The sequence below is a fragment of the Lucilia sericata genome, unplaced genomic scaffold (genome assembly GCF_015586225.1).
Source record: "Lucilia sericata isolate MDLA Ls3-8-SP2 unplaced genomic scaffold, ASM1558622v1 Contig001387F_arrow, whole genome shotgun sequence".
Taxonomy (NCBI): Eukaryota; Metazoa; Arthropoda; class Insecta; order Diptera; family Calliphoridae; genus Lucilia; species Lucilia sericata.
In genome coordinates, this window is record NW_023995327.1 from 21,426 (window position 1) to 42,698 (window position 21,273).

At 29.9% G+C, this 21,273-nt stretch overlaps 2 protein-coding genes and 1 long non-coding RNA gene across 4 annotated transcripts in view; 2 read left to right on the top strand and 1 right to left on the bottom strand.

The window, feature by feature from the left end:
* Positions 1–27: 27 nt before the first annotated feature.
* Positions 28–453, bottom strand: LOC119611198 (larval cuticle protein 65Ab1-like). The gene has a single exon (XM_037966696.1). The coding sequence runs from the start codon at positions 405–407 to the stop codon at positions 90–92; it is 318 nt and encodes a 105-aa protein (XP_037822624.1). The 5' UTR covers positions 408–453; the 3' UTR covers positions 28–89.
* Positions 454–7,084: 6,631 nt separating this feature from the next.
* On the top strand, positions 7,085–12,933 carry LOC119611200. The gene is made up of 2 exons (XR_005232050.1): positions 7,085–7,342; positions 12,699–12,933. It is a non-coding gene; the product is annotated as an uncharacterized LOC119611200 (long non-coding RNA).
* Positions 12,934–13,220: 287 nt separating this feature from the next.
* LOC119611199 (division abnormally delayed protein-like) overlaps positions 13,221–21,273 on the top strand; it is a 73,098-nt gene continuing 65,045 nt past the window's right edge. The window contains exon 1 of one of the 2 annotated variants that reach the window (XM_037966697.1): positions 13,221–13,652. In XM_037966697.1, coding sequence (XP_037822625.1) covers positions 13,355–13,652 — 298 coding nt within the window. In that variant the 5' untranslated portion in view covers positions 13,221–13,354. The remainder of the gene's footprint in view (positions 13,653–21,273) is intronic. The other variant, XM_037966698.1, reaches the window with a different exon arrangement.

Here is a 21,273-nt window from a genome sequence, read left to right on the forward strand (position 1 = left end):
AAATTCATATTCATTTATTTCTTTTTCAAAAATCATAAACTATTAAATTATTTTAAACAACAATTTAACAATTCACTTCATACTTTCACTTAATGTTCGGGTTTGGGCAAATGAGCACCTTCAGGTTGGAAACCGTTTTCATCGGCAACATAGTTAACGGTGAATTTTTCGCCAGTCTTTTCATCAACCCAGGAGTAAGAACCGTGAACAACGATGGCTTCGTGTTCAGAGCCAACATCCTTTACCTTACCTTCGGCATCGTGATGGGTACCATCAGAGGTTTCGGTAAGGAATCTGAAACCCTCAGGTTCAACATCAGATTCTTGGTGAACGATTTCAGCTTGGTGTTCAGCGGGAGCAGCCAAAGCGAGGGCGAAGAGAGCAGCGAAAACAATGAAGAATTTCATTTTGTTTAAATTGTTGTGTATTATTCGTTTGTTTGGTAAAAAACTGAATGATGATCTGTTTCCAGAATCTTGGATTATTTATATGCAATTTCTCTCGGGACTTAAGAGAATCTCTCTTATGCTTTTTTTTGTTGTATGCAAATTACTCCCAAAAAAACTGGATTTAATTTTAATAGTTTAAATATTAAATTATTGCATTAAAAGTAAAATTGTCACAAAAAAAAAAATGTTTTTTGTTTAAATGCTACGAGTTTTTATGCAATAACTTTTAGAAACCTGATTATTTCAGTTAGAACGCTTTCATTATATTCAAATTTTGCTAAAAATGTCATAAAGCATTACTTTTATGTGTTATTCCCGATATTCTGCTAAAATGCTAACAAACTGTATTATAAAATATCAAATGTAGAGAAGTTTCGCATATGTTTTAAAATTATTAAAACAAAATTAAACTTTTAGCTAATGTTTAGCTACAGAATATAAATTTAAATCAAATTTTTATATAAACCCCTCACACACACAACATTTTATTAATTGTTATCCTTGCATTATTGCCACCACTACCACCATCACCACTATCAGAAGATGTTGAGCATAAAAATCAAATGCAGACATAATGTTGAAAAAGCAGCTATAACAATAACAACAAACTTTTGATTATTTATTTTTTCCATTTTTTTAATACAATTTAATTTAAAATTTTCACACACTCAACGACTAACAAACATGCTCAATCATGTCTTACTCTTAAGCGAGCAACAGTCAGCAATATAATAAAATAATCCAAGTAAAATGGATACAGACGATAGAATGAGACATCATTGAGCTCTACACTAATAAAGAATTTCTTAACTGTTAGTTAAAGAGAAACTAAGTAGTGTTATCGAACAAATAAGCAACTTAAGTTTCCGACCATATCATATTTTTTATTGCAACGAATGCAACTGAACCTTAATCATACTTTCAATGTAGAGAATTCTAAAATTCAACACGAAAAAAGATCTTTCACCCCTAGTCAGTGCTAGCTCAGGTTCTAGTTCAGTTCTAGTTCAGTTCTAGTTCAGTTCTAGTTCAGTTCTAGTTCAGTTCTAGTTCAATTCTAGTTCAGTTCTAGTTCAGTTCTAGTTCAGTTCTAGTTCAGTTCTAGTTCAGTTCTAGTTCAGTTCTAGTTCAGTTTCTAGTTCAGTTTCTAGTTCAGTTCTAGTTCAGTTCTAGTTCAGTTCTAGTTCAGTTCTAGTTCAGTTTCTAGTTCAGTTCTAGTTCAGTTCTAGTTCAGTTCTAGTTCAGTTCTAGTTCCTTCTAGTTCAGTTCTAGTTCAGTTCTAGTTCAGTTCTAGTCAGTCTAGTTCAGTTCTAGTCAGTTCTAGTTAGTTCTAGTTCTAGTTTCAGTTCTAGTTCAGTTCTAGGTTCAGTTTCTAGTTCAGTTCTAGTTCAGTTCTAGTTCAGTCTGTTCAGTTCTAGTTCAGTCTAGTTCTAGTTCCGTTTCTAGTTCAGTTCTAGTTCTAGTTCAGTTCTAGTTCAGTTCTAGTTCAGTTTCTAGTTCAGTTCTAGTTCAGTGTCTAGTTCAGTCTAGTTCAAGGTTCTATGTTTAGTTTCTAGTTCAGTTCTAGTTCAGTTCTAGTTCAGTTCCTAGGTCAGTTCTAGTTCATTTGCTAGTTCAGTTCTAGTTCAGTCTAGTTCAGTTCTAGTTTCAGTTCTAGTTCTGTTTCTAGTTCAGTTCTAGTTCCAGGTTCTAGTTCAGTTCTAGTTTCAGTTCTAGTTCAGTTCTAGTTCAGTTTCTAGTTCAGTTCTAGTTCAGATCTAGTCAGTTTTTGTTCAGTTCTAGTTCAGTTTCTAGTTTCAGTTCTAGGTTAGTTCTAGTTCAGTTTCTTGTTCAGCTTTAGTTCACTTCTAGTTCAGGAATAGATTCCATAATACTATTGATCTTCAAACAACTGTAGCCGTCTTAATATGCACAAGCGAATTTATGTGAACATTCAAGTGTATGAAAAATACTTGCATAATGGTTATGTGTATGTGTGTGGTTAAAATATTTTTCTACCTGTACAAATTCATTGTTCCCTCTTTGCTGTAGCTGTTCCTGTTGTATTGCTGTGGGCTTGGATGTGTGTTTGAGTATGTGTTGCACAAAATATTTGTTTGTTATTGTTGTTTTTGCTGCTGCATAAAACACAACAACAGCATCAAACGTTTAAGCCGAGTTCTTTACTAAATATTGTTTTTTTATTTAAGTTAAATGAATATAATATTATATAGAAATTTTAAATAATTAATTTTTACTATTGTAAAGCGAAAATTAAATGGTTAAAACACACAATTTACAGTTAAAAAGTACTTCGGAGATATTAATAATTTAGTAATAATATTCATAGACTTACTTGGTCATGGCTTCACATACCATTGAATACTTTTACAATATAGGATATTTCAAATAGAAGATTTGCCAACTTAAGCCATAGTGCAATAAACTTAAACCATTTAACAATGCATACCTTCCTATATTTGCAGTGATAATTTTCCCAAACTAGTTTTAAAACACTAAATAATTTCAGGGAATTTGTTCAATAACTAAAATCAACAGCGACAACTTAATTAGCACACGTTGGGTTAAATCCCAAAAGTCAAATAAAATTAATTAGACTCCTAGAATAGACAACAAAATTAGGTAGTGATGTATGAAAATTACTATGTTTCATTTTACAGTTTTTGCCATAGAAAGGGTATTTAGGTAGTTGGGAAAGAAATACGGATGGTCGGACATTTCTACCAATTGGCAGTTAGCGGCTTAAATCAGAAAACCCCAAAACAGAAACAAATACCGTACAGAAAAGGGAAAGAATATAAAACAAAAAAGTGTCCTTCAACTCAATTCAAATTAAGGCTAAAACATTGGAATGAAATTGTTAGCAAAACTACAAAAGAGAACGAAAGTAAGAAATAAAATAAAACCGCAAACAACAGCAAAATAATGGACAGCCGCCTCGATAAAATATAATTTTTACATAAGCTATAAGTAGATTGCTCAAGAAAATTTATGTACGATATCGTAGGGGATTATCTGGAAGAGCGAGACCATTAATTCGAGCTTAGGCGAAGGAAGTATAAGAGAAGTTGTGAGGGGTCTCATTTCCTTTCTTATAGAGTATTTTGTATTGACATACATGGGTTAAATTGGTTAAGGGGTTTCCACTTAAAGATCTGTGAAAAAGTTGGTATTTTGCCTTTGTTCTAAAAAAATTAAACCTTTTCCCGCTGTTATCCGGAGAGCTTCTGACATTCATAAACTTTTACTGTTTATATAAAATACCAAGAACCTGGCAGGCAACCACAATCTATTCTTCATTGGTTTATTGTGAACACCATTATACTGGAAAACCCAAATGACTTAAACACTTATACATAAATATGTATAGTTGAACCGTTAAACTTATCATATCTGAGACTCGACGATGTTGAAAAGATTTCTTCAGGACTTTGATTTAAACTTTAGAGGTAAGAGAATTGCTGTATTCTGCCCTATAAACCTTTATATATATATATACAAGAGCCAGATTTGCAGTTAACTGGACTAATCTTAAAAATCTCGATCTTTATATAAATGCTCTTAGATACTAAGCTCCGTTAGATACTTCGGCAGTTCTTGTCTATGATTGGATGTGAGACTAACAATATCGATTGGAATGCTACAGGCTCTGGACATTATCTTTAGTGGTACAAAAATACAGGACCAACAATCTACCCTAATAAAATTGCACCATTAACAAAATACAGATCTTTGGGTCTTACGATTTAGATATTGAGAAATTAGTCTATTCCTGGAAAACCAGAATGATTTAAGTGCCTGTACATAAGATTACTCCGATAAACATTTTGTATCTACAACTGGGTAGGTTCTTGATTTTATCTTCAGAGTGGACAGTTAACTGGATTATGCTTCTACCATTTACAAATTCCAGAACGTATATTCTTAATTGATCAATCTAGTAGAACTCCATCATACTTTAAGGGCTTGATCTAAACCTGAGGGATTTGAGAAGCTGACTTTTATAAATTATATTCAGATGTCCTAATCTTATTATTCACTTGAGGGTCTGGGCGTCAAAGCTGCACTTAACGCTGAAAGTTGAATGAGTAATATAACTGAGCATTATTGAATGAATCTTGAATTTACTCCATCCCTGTGTCTGCGAGAAGTACCCTATTTATTTTTGACCCCATTTTGATGATTTTCAAACGAATGTCTGATAGAAGTATTGAAAATTAATATCCCGAAGTTAACTTCAGAAAATTTATGCCATACAGACAAATCGATTACTATATATTTATGTATATAAGGAGTAGACCCATCTCAGAATGTATAGATTACAAAAATATAACATTAACTTCTTACACTGTTTAGACGAAGTAGAATAATTTGTCAAAGGCGTCAGATCTCTTGGTACAAGACTCTCCAATTTTGACTTCCTTTACTAGAAGTAAAGGATTCTTGTACCAAGATCTCTTGGTACAAGACTCTCCAATTTTGACTTCCTTTACTAGAAGTTGGTTAAAGCAAACTTTCTAGACATAAGTAGTCTGATAAAACACAGAGGAAAATTGGTCCACGAACACAGATCGTTTGGTATAAAACTCTTTTTAGGTCTCAAATGTTTTAATACTCTAAGGCTTTAAAACATGGTTCTTTCGATGACCTTGACTTTCGCCACCTTTGGTAGAAGTTTGTTAAAGCAAACTTATTGGGCTTCAGGCTCCATTCAGACAATGAATTGGTGCTCAGCCTCAGACCCAAAACTCATATTTGTTAGAACGCAGCGATCGGTTCTTTCGAGGACAAGAGTATTCACAAAAAAGGGTTTAATGGCCCGATTTTGAGAATACCGACTAAGACCCAAGTCCTCAATATTCGCGACAACATAGTAATCTTTGTCGATAGTCAAGCGGCACTTCTCTCACTAAACTCTTATACTACCACTTCCCCATTAGTTAGACAATGCAAGAAGTATCTGTCAAAGGCTGGGTCTCCAGTCTGACATTACCCTTGTTTGGATCCCTGCGCATAGGGACTACTACGGTAATGAACAGGCAGATGAGCTTGCCAGAACAGGATCTGCTCTTGACATTTCCAACGCCGTTTCAGTAGCAACTCGGATTCTTTCTTCAAATGGCAACTCGGATTCTTTCTTCAAAAGGCTGAAAATAGGTGGAATAACCTAGACACATGTAAAGGGGCCAAGTTATTGTGTGAAATGCACAAGACCCCTTATAAACCGAAGTAGGCGGGACATATCGAGGCTAATAGCAGTAATAACAGGACTCTAGGTAATAGGCAGACCAAATAGGCCTGGGCTCCCTTTCAACGATCACTGTCGCAGTGGCAAAGTCAAGGAAAAGAAAGAAACGGTCTTTCATCTCGTCTTTGACTGCACAGGCTGGATCTAATCCTATAAATACTACATCTAATCCTATAAATACTACATCTGACGAGTGGAGTGGTCCGGTCAAAACGTAGTCTCTTCGACTCTACTTGACAATTCGCGCTCAGTGTAAAGAGAAACCCTTGGCAATTACTTCATATCTAACCTTGGTGAGATATCTTGGCCTAATGATATCCTCAGATTTCGCACAGCTACAGGCTGGATCTAATCCTATATATACTACATCTGACGAGTGGAGTGGTCCGGTCAAAACGTAGTCTCTTCGACTCTACTTGACAGTTCGTGCTCAGTGTAAAGAGAAACCGCTCCCAATGGCAATTACTTCATATCTAACCTTGGTGAGATATATTGGCCTAATGATATCCTCAGATTTCGCACAGCTACAGGCTGGATCTAATCCTATAAATACTACATCTGACGAGTGGAGTGGTCCGGTCAAAACGTAGTCTCTACGACTCTACTTGACAGTTCGCGTTCAGTGAACTACCACGTTAACCAACCAAGACCCAAGTTGTTGGATTTTTTATAAAATATCATGTATAGAACCAAAATTTCTAAAGAAAATACAGAAAATAGTTGTATATCATGCAACTAATGTTCTATGTTATTTATGGGGAATTTTTTCTTGACGCACTGTGTATTTATGAATATTTACTTAGTTCAAACAATTTCGTGTTTAGTCTTACGAGGGCTTATGTTTTAACAATAAATTGATTATGCTAAAGCGAAGTGTTATCCTACATAAAGCCTGAAAACTGGATTAACCCATAAAGTAAGAAAGACAACAGAGAAAAACCTCCACAAACCATAAACAAATTAAGAAACAAAAATTTAAAAAAAGGCAGAAAAGAAAAGAAGACAACGACACATGAGACGCCAAACTTTAAATTCAAATGTGCTAATTGAGGCGAAAAATGGCGTTAAATACTACAACTAATAAAAACACAGCAGCAGCAACAACAACGACGACGACAATAACAAGAATATTTTATTTTTAGCAGGTAGGGAGAATATTAAAACAGGTAAATTGGCTGCAACAACAAACTTAAAGATACTTTTATGTCTGACAGCAGACAAGTATGAAGGCAACATGTTGATAAGTTGTGCGAAAGTTGGATAGCAACATTTGGAAAATGAATGAATGAATTAGAATCCACACAGTTGTAACGAAACTTGTAGGAAGGTTTGAAGCTTAACTAGCATGTTGGAAGCACATTAAATTCTTAAAGCATAGTCAGTTGTGAACGAGCATTCAAAGCGTTAAGACGTGTGGGGTAGTTCGTACTAAAAACGTGAAAAAATCGAGATAGAAAAAATTATATATAAAATTTTGAATATAAAGAAAACAGGAAGAAGATTCTTTTTTGTTGTTTTGAGAATTAAAAAGTGTTAACTGTTGTAAATTATAAGAAATAAACCTGATTTTTACGAGTCAAACAAAAAAAAGTGTAAAAAAAATTAATGAGATTTATAATAAAGATTATGTCATTGCAATTAAAGTGTAAGAGAAATATTTTTTTTTTTAAAGATGGATTTTTAATTGAAATGTATAGAAAAAGTATCTTTAAGATGTATTTTTAAAGAGCAAGTTTTTGTCGGGAAAAAAATATTTAAAAACAATTTTTAAACCAACATTATTGGCAACTGACGCGTTTAATTTCATGTTTTATTTTTTTGGCTTGAAGTGACTGTTAAGCAGTTCTGCTGCTTTGACTGCAGTGTTTTATCAAGTTTTCTTGTTCACGCCATTGGCACTTTCCTACCTACAACCTGCGTAGAGTCGTCAGTCTGTCATTTTGTCTAAAATTGAGCACTGAATAAGATACATTAGTGGCACCGTGGGTCCGTGTTAACAACAATTAAATGTTGTTTTAACAAAAAAAAAAAAAAAGAAATAAAATCCAACTGCCGTAGTGTCTGGCTGACTTCAAACCTTTGTTATACAAAACTTCTGTTTGTTTCTCTTTCCAACACACAAAGCCAACCATCAAACGCAACCAACAACCAAACTCTTTGTAATGTTGTGGCAGCATTAGGGTGGTAAAGTTGTGGCAACATTAAAAACAAACAATCCCCGGTTGGCTCCACAGTCAATTGTATCTATTACTTTTCATGTTGATGTTGTTGTAACTTTTTGAAACTACTTCAGTGTTGTTGTTGCTGTTGTCGTCCATACATTTGCAAATGTTTAATGTCGAACGAAGTTGTATGTCTCAGTTCAGTTAAGAGTGACAGACGGTGAGTGAGTGAGTGAGATTTGCGCGTGTATCTCGCACTTTTTTCGTTATTCGTTGTTTTCTGTAAATATACATTTTCGTATCTATGTGTGTTTAGTATCTCAGTCCGGCACTTTGTCTGTCGTTTATACTAATACAACATTGGTTTGTCAGTGTATATTTTAGCGTCTCATTGAATTTATAAGATTTTTTTTTTATTATTATTTTTGCTCATGGCTTGTTTTTTTTTTGTACATTGGCATTGTAAACGTGAGTGTAGTCTATTTGTAGCAGTGTTTGTGTATCTGTGTGTGTGTGTTTTTTTCAAATCTATCTGTAAGTTGGTGTGTATATATTATACAATCAAAAAAAAAAGTTGTCGTCGTACTGTTGTAAAAATACACATAAAAATAACACAAAATAAAGAAAAACCGGCAAAATAAAATAAAGCAAAACATTTAATCAAAAAGAAAAAAAAGCAAATACTTTGAAATTTAGCCAAAAACAAAAAACGTACATGTGAAATCAGCTGTTAAGCATAGTATTTATAAGATACATTTCTCAGTGAAATTATAAAAATAAAAGTATCTAAAAGTGTTAATCTAAAAGCTTTAAAACAAATATGGAAGAAATCTTTTAAAAGAAACTTCTATAAGAAAATGTAATTGAATTTAAAACCAAAACAAAGTTTAAAGTAAAAGTATCTAGATACTTTTACAAGAAAAGTGCAAAAAAGTCAACAAAATTAACAAATCTCGAAAAAAACTATAAATTAATGCTAAAATTATTAAGAAAGTTTATAATTAAACATAAAAATCTAATTTAAATCAAAAACTAAAATCTAAAAATTTTAAAAAAATTTAGATAAAATTAAAAATACTATTAAAGAAACGTAAATTTTTGAAAAAAAATTTTTAAAAAATTTGTGAAAAGTGTTAAAAATTTTCAAATTCAAAAAATTTTCAAATAAATTGTATAAAAGTGTGTTAAAAAAAATTCCTTGAAAAATCGGATTATGGATCAAGACCTTTAAAAAAATTATGTGTCTTTTAAAAGCTTTTTCTTTTCTTAATAAAAACATAAATATTTATTGACTAAATGGTTTAAAAAGGAAGACCTCTTAAACTTTCAAATGCTGTTTAAATTGATAAAAAAAATATTTTAAAATAATGCAAGTGTTTAAAATTTTGCTTGATTTATGACTTTAAACAAAATTAAATTTCTAAATAAATTTATTAATTTTTAAAGACTTTAATAGAAGACCCTAATAACCTTTAATATGCAGTTATAAACAATAAAATCTGACTACAGTTTTCAAAGTTATGAAAACTTTGAAGAATTTTTTCATTTTAACGAAACTTAAAACTGTTAAGAAATGGAGTCATTAAGCTTTTAAAATATAATAAAAGTGTTTTAGAAAGTAGACATCATGATCTATCAAATACTGATAAAATTATTAAAATCGTGTTGCAGTTTCAAAAGTTAAAGGCGTTCAAAAAAGTTTGATTTCTTAAAACCATATTTTCCAAGTTATGAAAGCTTAAAATTACAATCGTGAACAAAATGTATTTTAAACAAAACTTAAACATGTAATGAATTCGTATGGACCTTTTTTAAATAAGAATAATAGACTTCTTGATGTATTAAATGCTGCTTAATTGGAATAAATCGCATTTAAACATAAAAAGTTATGACAAAGACTTGACGAGTGAATATATTTTAAGAATTTTTCATTTGGATTACAAAGTAGACTTCTTGATCTTTCAAATGTTGCTAAAATGGAGGAAATCGCTTCTCAACTTAGAAAGTTATACCTGATCAAACGTGTTTGAATATATTTATTCTGAAATTTTTCATTTTCAATAAAACTATTAATAGAATAAATATTCTGAAACTTAATTAAAATGTTCAAGGAACTAAAGAAAACCTCTTTAACTTTCAATTACAAAAAGTTATATATATTCCAAAATGCGTAATAATACAATATCAAAATTGTAAAGAGAAGTCAATAAGGCTATATATGACCTTTAACTTTATAAATTCTGCTTTAATCGTTCGAAAAGTTGGAAAGACTTTAAGTTGATCTCATGACCTCTCAAATGCTGTTTAAAGTAATAAAATCGGTTAACAGATGAACTAGTTCTAAATGTTCAAAGTTATTTGATTTGTGAAATTTTTAACTTTTTTATATCTTAAAAGAAATCAATAGGGCTTCATATCAACCTTTTACTTTATAAATTCAGCTTAAATAGTTTGAAAAGTTGGAAACACTTTAAGTTGCAATAATATAGAAGAAATATATAAAGTAGATGACCTCATGACCTCTCAAATGCTGTTTAAAGTGATAAAATCGGATAACAGCTGTAGAAGTTCTAAATGTCCAAAGTTACTTGATATATCAAATTTGTTTACTTTTTTATAAAAAGAACTTAAAATTTCAAAAATCTTCAAAAAAGTCATTAGGGTTTCATATGACCCTTTAAAGAAAACTTTTTAAATTCAGCTTAAATAGTTCCAAAGGTTCGGAAAACTTTAGTTAGTTTAAGAGGAGGATGAACATATATACATCAAATCCGAAGAAATACACCTAGGCCTCTATCGAGCCTAGGTTGTGCGCTCCTTAACCAGTGCCTTAGGTGAGAATCAAACCCACCACCTTAGGTCTACCAGACTAGAATACTAACCACTAACCTACCGGAGGCCACTGAGAAGACTTTAAGTTGCAAAAATGCTGTAATAAAATCGGATAACTGTTGGAAAAGCTTCTGATTGTTTAAAGTTACATAATTTGTAAAATTGACAACTTTTTATAAAAAAATAGTTCAAATTTTAAAATCAAAAGAGAAATCAATAAGGTTTCATATGGAATTCGTAGAAGACCCCTTGAACTTTCAAATTCAGTTGAAACTGATGAATTACAGTTGCATTTCAAATAGTTATGAATGTTCTAAACTGAAAATTGTGTTAAAAAATTTTTAGATTTTCTTCTTGATACTAACAGGGGAACCAATGACCTTTTATGTGGAATTCAAATAAGACCTCTTCACCATTTGAATGGAGAACTAATCAACTTTCATATGCTATACAAAGCAGGTCTCTAGAAATTTCGAACTGTACTTAAACTGAGTATTCAAAATTGTCAAATTTTTGTCTTAAGAAAACTGAAAATTGAGTAAAAATTTGTCAGATTTCCTCTCTAGTACTAAAAGGGTAACCAATGACCTTTCATATGAAATTCAAAGAATACCCCTTTATCTTTCAAATGCAGTTTAAACTGATTAAATCCTGTTGCCATTCAAAAAGTTATGATTGTTCAAATTAACTTGAAATCTGAATTTTTTGTGTTATTAAAACTGAAAATTGTGTAAAATTGTTTCTAATTCCACTAATAAAATATTAAATAATAACCTTTAATGTGGAATTCATTGAAGACCTCTTGACCTTTCAAATGTTGTTTAAACCTATGGAAACGAGTTGCAATTTAAAAAGTTATGATTGTTCAAAGCAGCTTCATTCATGACACTTTTGACTTGATAAAACGGAAAATTATGAATAAATTTGTTAGCATTTTCTTCGTGATACCAATAAAAGAACCAATAAATTTTCATATGAATTTTGAAGAAGGACTACTGATGACCTTTCAGCAGCTGTTTAGATTGTCAAAATCGGATTTATGTTCAGAAAGCTATAAATGTATGATTAGATATACTTTTAACTTACAACTCATGAATAAATCGCGAATATTCAATAAATATCTTTGAATGCTATTTAAATAGAAAAGTCCAAAAAATAAATCAAGATTTAGATTTAATAAATCATAATAGTTACTACATTGTATCTACAAAATGTATATTTTTTATTATTTTTTTGTAATAGTTTTTTAAATGAAAATGACGCCAAAATTCCTCATATATTTTTTTAATAAAAAAAATCTAAAAAAATATATTTTAACATATATAGAACATAAATTAAATAAACTATTAAATAATAGTTTGTTGTTGTTTTTTCTAAAGAGTTTTAATATTAAAAAACAACATAAGATACAATAGTATCTTTAGCATGATAAAAAAAAACAACAACGATTATAAGAGGCCTACTCAAAATAGCTATAGATATTTATTTAGAATTTATAAATTTTTTATAAAAAATATATAAATGTTGTTACATGTGGAAAAAATGAACTTGATTTTTCTAAATTAGCTAAAAGATACAAAAGTATCTAAAGCTATATAGAAAAAAATACACACATTTAAATGTAGAAAAATGCTATAAATTATTTTTATAAAAAAAATATATATGGTTAATGATGAAAAACAACTATTTTTAAAGAAATGATTTAATAGATACAAAATTTTCTTGAAAAAAAAAATATCTTAAAGATATAAAATTAATTTCGAATTTTATAACAAATCTATAAAATATTTTTAAAGATTTATAAAATAATAGACTAAAACAAAGAAAAAATTGTTAAAATTATGAAAAATATTCCCAAAATATCTTAAAGATACACAAATCACTAGGTATCTTAAAGATACTTTTAAAAATTTTCTACAATTCTTTAAAAAAAAAAAAAACATAAATATTTCTAAAATAACAAACACCTAACTAATAATAGCTTTTTTTGTTTTGTTTTTTCCACAGATACGTGAAAAAAATCCATAAGATACAAAAGTATCTTAGGAGCTAAATCATTAAAACTACGCACAAATTAAGGCCAATAACAACAGCAATAAAAAACAAATCATATCTTTAATAAATAGAAAAGAAAACAACAAATTTTACAAAAAAAAAAAATAAACGAAAATAAATTTTCGAAAAAATAAATAACAAAAGCAACAAATTAAAATCTAAAGAAAAAAATAAATTGAAAAAAAAATGTGCTAAAAAATACTCATTTCAAAAACAAGGAAAATTTTTTTTAAATTTAAAAAATATCTACAATCTAATAAATAAACAAAAAGTGAGACCAAAATTATATAAAAAGTAAAAATAAAAAACAAACTTTTTTAATAAAAAATGTAAAAAAAAATTACAAAAAAGTTCAATTTCAAAAAAATAAAATTTTTTAAAAAATTCCAAAAAACCTTAAATAATATAAAAAATCTAAAAAAGCAATATATAACTATTATTTATATAAAAAAATCCTAAAAATTTATAAAATTTTTATAAAAAGTAATTTTTCAATAAATTTCCTACTTCAATCCATAAGAAAGAAACCCTTTAATTTCTCTTTCAAATTTGTTTTATAATAATTTATTACAACAACAACAAACGAAAGTGTTGTTAAACCCTTCATCATGGCCTTAAAACAGAATTTATCATCATCCCCCTATCTTAATAATACTTTATTGAAATTCACCATTATCTCAGTGATATTGGTTGGTACATTTGTTGTCTCAACATCGGCTAAAAATTTGGATTTAGACTCACAACAACAACAACAGCTACAGCATCATAGTCATCATCACAGTCATAATAGACGTTTGCAACGTCGCGATTCTACTCTTACAGAATCGGCGAATCAACATTGTAATGAGGTTCGCGATTATTTCGAATCGATTGATATACAATTGCCGCAGCATTTTAATGAAAAAGGTAAGTCGAGGTTAAAAAATTAAAAAAGAAAGCAAATAAATGGAATAGGGACAAAATTCAGTAAGTTTCCTCGATAAATTGTGGAAAAAAATTTACAAAATCTGAAAATATTCTCGATTTGTCAAAGGACTATATATTTAGTCTGTCGACTTGATTGAAGTATGGTCTATAGTCTGTACTGTTTTCTAGTCTACACAGTAGTTTGAACTAAACAATGGTCTGGTCTATAGTCTGAACTATACTTAGCACAGGCTATAATCTGGTCCACAGTCTGGACTACTGTCTAGTCTTTAGTCTGGACTATAGTCTGTGCTATAGCACGGACCATAGTCTGTACTATAGCCCGGACTATAGTCTGGCTATAGTCTGTACTATAGTCTGGCTATAGTCTGTACTATAGTCTGGCTATAGACTGTACTATAGTTTGGACTATAGTCTATACTATAGTCTAGACTATAGCCTGGACATAGTCTAGACTATATCCTATACCATAGACGGGGCTATATCCTGGACTATAGTCGGGACAATAGTCTGCACTATAGTCTGGACAATAGTCTGCATTATAGTCTGTATTGTAGTGTGTACTATAGTCTGAACTATAGTCTGGACTATAGTATGGACTATAGCCTCGATTATAGTCTGGCATATAGCCTGAACTGTACTATAGTCTGAACTACAGTCTTTACTATAGTCTGGACTATAGTCTGGACAATAGTCTCGACTATAGTCTATAGACTGTATTATAGGTTGACCTGGTCTACAGTCTATACCATAGTCTGTACTATAAGCAGGTGTGCTCTCAGGCCAATAGTGTAGTTTATGATCTGAACTATAGTCTGTTTTACAGTCTGGTCTATTGCCGGGTCAATAATCTATAGTATAGACTATATTCTAATCCATTGACTAATATATAGTCTGACCTTGAGTCAGTTATGGGACATTGTTTTTCTTGTCAATAGTCTAGTAGCCTGGACTTTACTCTATTTTTATCTTCAGGTGTTTTTTTAATGCAACATCTGAAGCTTTTTTTTCATATTTATTTTTCAAATAATCAAATACAAATAATTTGTTTTTTTACTCTTTGTTTGATTTTTTAATAAAATACTTTCAAAGGTAATTGATAAATTGAAACCACAAAGGTGATAATTTATTATTAATATAAATTTCCTGTAGAATTGTTGAAATACATATTGATGGTAAAAATAAAAATAAATGACATTGAAAAGTTGTTTGAAAAAAAATAAAATGTTCAACCAAAACATGGTGTTAAATAAACTGCAGAATAAAAATTTCTTATTACCATTAAAAGATTTCCCACAATTTTTGTAAAACCCTTTACATAACTCTATATTATTAGACCTTGTAAATCGTGTCACTTTTTATGCGTCATAATTTCTAAAGCTCATCAAATATTAATTTTTATGGTCATATTAGAAAATTCCCCAAAGTGTTAATTATAACTCTAGCTCTCCTTCTACTAATTCTAAACATAGAAATCATAACATATCGCTTGTATACTTTTAAACAAATTGTTTAAATTTAATATGTTTGTTCTAATTTTTTTGATTTTCTTCTCAGTCTAGACTACAATTTTATTTTAAGTTTTCCCTCCAAAACAAAATCAAAATAAAACTAAATTATTTTTATTATTTTTAATTACTTTTAGTCTTTTGCTTTTTCTTTTCGAAAATATTTTTATGAGTTTGGAAACTTAATTAGTTCTTACCTCTTGCCTTTCCTTCTTATGTTTGTTGCTTTTCTTCACTTTTTAAATTAATGCTTAAACATTGATTATTATGTGGTTCTTGGTGGCTACACAGCTGCTGTTAATTTTAATGTTACTCTGTTGCTGCTGTGTTTGTCTTGTTGTTGTTGGTATTTAGATAATAGATTTAAATTTAATGGTTTATTAATTATGTTGGTTTATAATTTTACTCGAGGAAGAGAGCAAAAGTTTTAAATTTCATTTTAGTTAATTTGTTTAAAGTACATAAAGTTTTAAAATTAATAAATATTATGTTTTATGTTTGGGAGTGGTTTTCAAAATCGTAAATATTTTAATATATCAAACGTTTCTACTATTCTACAGTCAAGACCAGAGACTATTCTATAGTCGAGATTGACTATAGAATAGTATATAGTCAAGATTATAGACTGTTCTATAGTCAAGACTATGGACTGTTCTATAGTCAAGACTATGGACTGATCTATAGTCAAGACTATAGTATTCTATAGACAAAACTATTGACTGATCTATAGTCAAGACTGTAGACTGATCTATAGTCAAGACTATAAACTGTTCTATAGGCAAGACTATAGACTGTTCTATAGTCAAGACTATAGACTGTTCTATAGTCAAGACTATAGACTATTCTATAGTCAAGACTATAGACTATTCTATAGTCAAGACTATAGACTATTCTATAGTCAAGACTATAGACTGTTCTATAGTCAAGACTATAGACTGTTCTATAGTCAAGACTATTGACTGTTCTATAGTCAAGACTATAGACTGTTCTATTGTCAAGACTATAGACTATTTTATAGTCAAGGCTATAGACTCTTCTATAGTCAAGACTATAGACTATTCTATAATCAAGATTATAGACTATGTCATAGTCAAGACTATAGACTATTTTATAGTCAAGGCTATAGACTATTTTATAGACTCTTCTATAGTCAAGACTATAGACTGTTCTATAGTCAAGATTATAGACTGTTCTATAGTCAAGACTATAGACTATTTTATAGTCAATGCTATAGACTATTCTAAAGTCAAGACTATAGACTATTCTATAGTCAAGACTATAGACTATTCTATTTTATAGTCAAGGCTATAGACTATTCTATAGTCAAGACTATAGACAATTTTATGGTCAAGAATATAGACCAGTTCATAGTCAAGACTATATGTTATTCTATAGTCCAGACTGTAGACTATTCTACAGTCAAGACTATAGGTTATTCTATAGTCAAGATTATATGCTATTCTATTGTCAAGACTTTAGTCTGTTCTATAGTCAAGACTGTAGTCTGTTCTATAGTCACGACTATAGTCTGTTCTATAGTCAAGACTATAGACTATTCTATAGTAAAAACTATAGACTTTTATATAGTCAAGACTACAGACTGTTCTATAGTCAAGTCTATAGTCAACACTATAGACTATTCTATAGTCAAGACTACAGACTATTCTATAGTCAAAACTATGGACTATTCTATAGTCATTACTATATATGCTATACTATAGTCAAGACTATAGATTATTCTTTAGTCAAGACTATAGACTACTCTATAGTCTTGACTATAGGCTATTCTATGGTCAGGACTATAGGCTATTCTATAGTCAAGACTTTAGTTTGTTCTATATTCAAGACTATAGATTGTCCTATAGTCAAGACTATAGACATAGAATAGTCTAGACTATAGGATATTCTATAATCAAGACTATAGGTTATTCTATAGTCAAGACTTTAGTCTGTTCTATATTCAAGACTATAGACTGTTCTATAGTCAAGACTGTAGACTGTTCTAAAGTCAGGACTATAGACTATTCTATAGCCAAGACTTTAGACTATTCTATAGCCAAGACTTTAGACTATTGTATAGTCAAGACTATAGACTATTCTATAGACAAGACTATATACTATTCTATAGTCAAGACAATAGACTATTCTATAGTCAAGACTATAGACTATTCTATAGTCAAGACAATAGACTATTCTATAGTCAAGACTGTAGCCTGTTCTATAGTCAAGACTATAGACTATATTATAGTCCATAATATAGACTCTTCTACAGTGGTGATTATTCTATAATTTATTCTATAGTAGAATCTGTAGTCTAAAATTTGAAAATAAAATCTTAAATCAATTTAAATTTTATGTAATAATAAAATTATACCCAACATTTCCTAAATAATTTCAAATTATTAACATTTACCTCCTCCTTAGCCTGCTCCCAAATTAGAGCATAAAATAAGTCAAGTAAATAAATTAAAAATTCTGGCAAATGTTTTTGGCATTAAGTTGATTTTACTTCCTAACAATTTTTCAAAAAAAAAAAATATCGCAACACCTACTAAATGACTAAAAATATATTTCTAGGAAAAATGTTCATATTCTTTCAATTATAAAAATAATCTAATGACTTTTAAAAGTAACAAGAAAATGCGTTTATATAAAAATGTTAAAAGGTATTTGAGTTAAATAAAGTAGAAGCAAGCAGAAGAGAGAATAAGGCAGGGACAGAGAAATGTCTGTGTGTGTTTTTGTAAGTAAAAGTAAATTCTTCAATGGTGTGGGTAATTAAGTGCAAAATAATGATTATTGATTACTCGACCTTGTCTAAAAGCGATAGACACAAGCAAAAGACTAAATTTACTTTGGTTTCTAAACACAATGATGTCCTCAAACACAGTGTTACGCACAATTAAAGCGGCTGCATCTACAGCAGCCGTAGCATATCTGAAATTCCAAATAATTATCTATGTATTTTATAAAACTAAAAAAAAATGTTTAGAAAAGATTATGCCAGCCATTTAACTCTAAATACCTGACATAATTTTCCTTTTTGTTGTGGAAAAAAAAAGAAGAAACATCAAACACACTTACACATTTTACTTACGCACATTTAAATGCCTGAAACATCAAAGGAAATATTTCTTTCTTTATTTCCCAATACAGGTACTGAAAAAGGCAACCAAAAATTTACAAATAAATTTTCCAAATTTTCTTAACAAAAAAAAAAATGAACAATAAATTTATGTGTGTGTGCGAGTATTTGTTCTTTCTAATCTTATGAAAAACCAACGGCAACAAAAAAGAAAACATTAGGAAAAACATCAAAAAGCTTTTTGCAGTTATTTTTCCCAACACGTTGTCGGTGTGTTGTTGTTTGTATGTGTTTTTTGGCTAAAAAGATTTTGTTTAATTATTTTTTTTTAAAGAAAAAGATTTCTAATCAAAGTCATTATTGTTGTGTGGTTTTCAAGAGAAAATTATTTTTTTGAAAGAATTATATACTTCATTCAAAGGTTTCTAAATGGCTCGACTTGAACTATAAGAATTTTTGCGATTTTTATTGAAATTTTAAAATCTTTAGACCTGTATATAGACCAGACTTAAGACTAGTCTATAGTCCAGAATATTGATAAGCCTACAGTCCAGTCTATAGATTAGTCTATAGTCCGGACTATAGATTAGTCTATTGGCCAGACTTTGGATTAGTTTTTAGTCCAAACTATGGATTGGTCTATAGTCCAGACTAAAGATTAGTCTATAGTCCAGAATATAAATTAGTCTATAGTCCAGACCACAGATTATACTATAGTCCAGACTATAGATTAGTCTATAGTCCAGACTATAGATTAGTCTATAGTCCTGACTACAGATTAGTCTATAGTCCCGACTACAGATTAGTCTATAGTCCAGGCTATAGATTAGTCTATAGTCCAGGCTATAGATTAGTCTATAGTCCAGGCTATAGATTAGTCTATAGTCCAGGCTATAGATTAGTCTATAGTCCAGACTATAGATTAGTCTATAGTCCAGACTATAGATTAGTCTATAATCCAGACTATAGATTAGTCCCTAGTCCAGACCATAGATTAGTCTATAGTCCAGACTATAGATTAGTCTATAGTCCAGACTATAGACTAGTCTATAGTCCAGACTATAGATTAGTCTATAGTCCAGACTATAGATTAGTCTATAGTCCAGACTATAGATTAGTCTATAGTCCAGACTATAGATTAGTCCATAGTCAATACTATAGATTAGTCTATAGTCCAGACTATAGATTAGTCTATAGGCCAGACTACAGATTAGTCTATAGTCCAAGATATAGTTTACGCTATAGTTCAGACTATATATCAGTCTATAGTTTAGACTATAGATTAGTCTGTAGTCCAGACTGTAGTTTAGTCTATAGTCCAGAACATAGTTTAGTCTATAGTCCAGACTATAGTTTAGCCTATAGTCCAGAATATAGTTTAGTCTATAGTCCAGACTATAGTTTAGTCTATAGTCCAGACTATAGATTAGTCTATAGTCCAGACTATATATTAGTCTATAGTCCAGACTATAGATTAGTCTATAGTCCAGACTATATATTAGTCTATAGTCCAGACTATAGAATAGTCTATAGTCCAGACTATAGATTAGTCTATAGTCCAGGCTATAGATTAGTCTATAGTCCTTACTATAGCTTAGTCTATAGTCCAGACTATAGCTTACTCTATAGTCCAGACTTTAGATTAGTATTTAGTCCAGACTATAGATTAGTCTATAGTCCAGACTATAGATTGGTCTATAGTACAGCCCATAGATTAGTATGTAGTGCAGACTATAGATTAGTCTATAGTCCAGACAATAGATTACTCTATAGTCCATACTATAGCTTAGTCTATAGTCCAAACTATAGAGTAGTCTATAGTCAAGACCACAGACTAGTCAATAGTCCATACTATAGATTAGTCTATAGTCCAGACTATAGATTAGTCTATAGTCCAGACTATAGATTAGTCTATAGTCCAGACTATAGATTAGTCTATAGTCCAGACTATAGATTAGTCTATAGTCCAGACAATAGATTAGTCTATAGTCCAGACTATAGTTTAGTCTATAGTCCAGACTATAGTCTATAGTCCAGACTATAGATTAGTTTATAGTCCAAACTATAAATTAGTCTATACTATAGTCCAGACTATAGATTAGTTTATAGTCTAGACTATAGATTAGTCTATAGTCAAAACTATAGAAAATTATTTAAAATTTTCTATACTGAAGAAATATTGGATATATTTAACTTGTCTGAGTCTTAAGATTTTCTAAAATCTTTGCTGTATGAATCACTTTTATTTGGGAAAAGGGTTAAGTTGACCCATATTTTTCGTTATCTTTCTATTTTGAATGACTTAATTTAGGTGATAGATACAGACTTTCTAATCTCTAGCATAAATACCTTTCCCATTTTTCATTTTATTTAATAAATAAAATAAAACAATTTAATATTAGATAAATAAAATAGTTAAGTTTATTTAATTTTACTCACATGTTTAATATGTTCTTTAGTTTTTATTATTAACTCATGCAGTTGAAAAAAGAAAAAAAAAACTAAAATAAATACGAGTATTTAGTATAAAAATCATAGATAAACAAAACCAGAATATTAGATGGGGTGGCAACGAATTTTAGATACTCAACTCTTAGACCTTACATTATTTGTAAGCTCAAGGTTTGCTTTGAAGGGGCCAGGGTTTAAGGACTAAGCTTGTTTTTTTATAGTGGATGGACGGACAAGTGCTTTAAAAGTATTTTTAAAGATTTTTTTCATCTTTTTTCTGAACTTTTATCTTTTTTCTGAAAACTTTAAGACTCAGGATAACATTCGGTAATATATCGAGTACGAAGAAGTATAGCTTTACATTATATAGAGTACATTTCTTAAGGATCTACGACTTATTTTTTGAATTGTTGCAAACTGCATGTTGAAATCAAAATACTGATTAAAGAAAATAAAGCATAAAATAAAATTGAAAAAAAATATATTGTGTATATAATTTATAAAGTAAATTAAAAGTGCAAATAAATAAACAATAAACGAGTTGAATGAAAAAAAA